General features: G+C 34.5%; 1 protein-coding gene across 1 annotated transcript; it reads left to right on the forward strand.

Moving 5' to 3' along the window:
• On the forward strand, nucleotides 233-916 carry LOC107621083 (zinc finger BED domain-containing protein DAYSLEEPER-like). The gene is made up of 2 exons (XM_016323130.1): nucleotides 233-419; nucleotides 525-916. Exons 1-2 carry the CDS (start codon nucleotides 233-235, stop codon nucleotides 914-916), a joined length of 579 nt encoding a protein of 192 aa, XP_016178616.1.

The following is a 1,174-nucleotide window of genomic DNA, read 5'->3' on the forward strand; positions in this document are numbered from 1 at the left end:
TTATGAATCTTTCTTATTTATTTTGTTTTTTTTTTTTTGGATTAGTAAATTAAATATTTAATTCTCTTTGCATTTGTTATTGTTAAATGATGAGACTGAACACTTGTTTAAGTATGCTCAGTTTTATTTAGATATATTGAATTTATGATCAGTTGTTTAAGTATGTTTAGTTTTTTTTTAGATATATCATTATATTGTTATATGAATCTTTTTTATGTTTAGATAAACACAAATGGGAGGAGGAGATCCTAGTTGTATTGCAGTCCAAAGTAATGAGGACAACAAAGCTATGGACATAGAGCATGAGGTTGCTGCTAACGAGGGACAGCAGGCTACTCGCAAGGGAAAAAAATCTTATGTTTGGACGCATTTTAAACAGCTTCCATTTAGCGAGACCAATGGAGAGCACAAGGCCAAATGTAATCATTGTCGAAAAGTATATTTATGTCATCCAACTAGACATGGCACAAATTCTTAGAATAAACACTTGAAATTTTTTCACAAGTGGATATTTACAAAAGCAGGCAAAAATGGGACACTTCATGGCTATATGCCTAAGGTTGGTGAAGAAGGTGAAGCCGGCAAAACTTTCAAAGTCAATGGCTATAGCCTGGAAGATTGTAGGAAGGTAATGGCTGAGTTAATTATCCTTGATGAACACCCTTTTAAAGTCGTCGAAGGGATTGGATTTCGCAAAATGATTAATCAATTTGAGCCAAGATTCACTGTACCATCTAGGATGACAATGTCAAGAGATTGCTTTCAGCTTTATTTAGATGAGAAGAAAAAACTTAAAGCTTGGTTGGCAAAGTCATGTGCTCGAGTTTGTTTGACATCAGATTGTTGGACATCAAATCAAAATCTTAGCTACATGAGCCTAACTACACATTTCGTTGATGACAAATGGAAGCTATAAAAGAGAATTCTCAACTTTTGCTTGATTGAGAACCACAAGGGAGAAACAATAAAGAGAGAAATTGAGACATGTTTGAGAGAGTGGGGAATTGAAAAGGTCTTCACAATCACATTAGACAATGCATCTTCAAATGATGGGGCTATCACTTACCTTCAAAGAAAATTAGCTGCAAGGGGTGGATTGGTGTGCGGAGAAAAATATTTACAAATGAGGTGTTGTGCTCATGTTCACAACTTGATAGTGAATGAAGGAATTAAA

This window comes from Arachis ipaensis, chromosome B10, assembly GCF_000816755.2.
Source record: "Arachis ipaensis cultivar K30076 chromosome B10, Araip1.1, whole genome shotgun sequence".
NCBI classification, from domain to species: domain Eukaryota; kingdom Viridiplantae; phylum Streptophyta; class Magnoliopsida; order Fabales; family Fabaceae; genus Arachis; species Arachis ipaensis.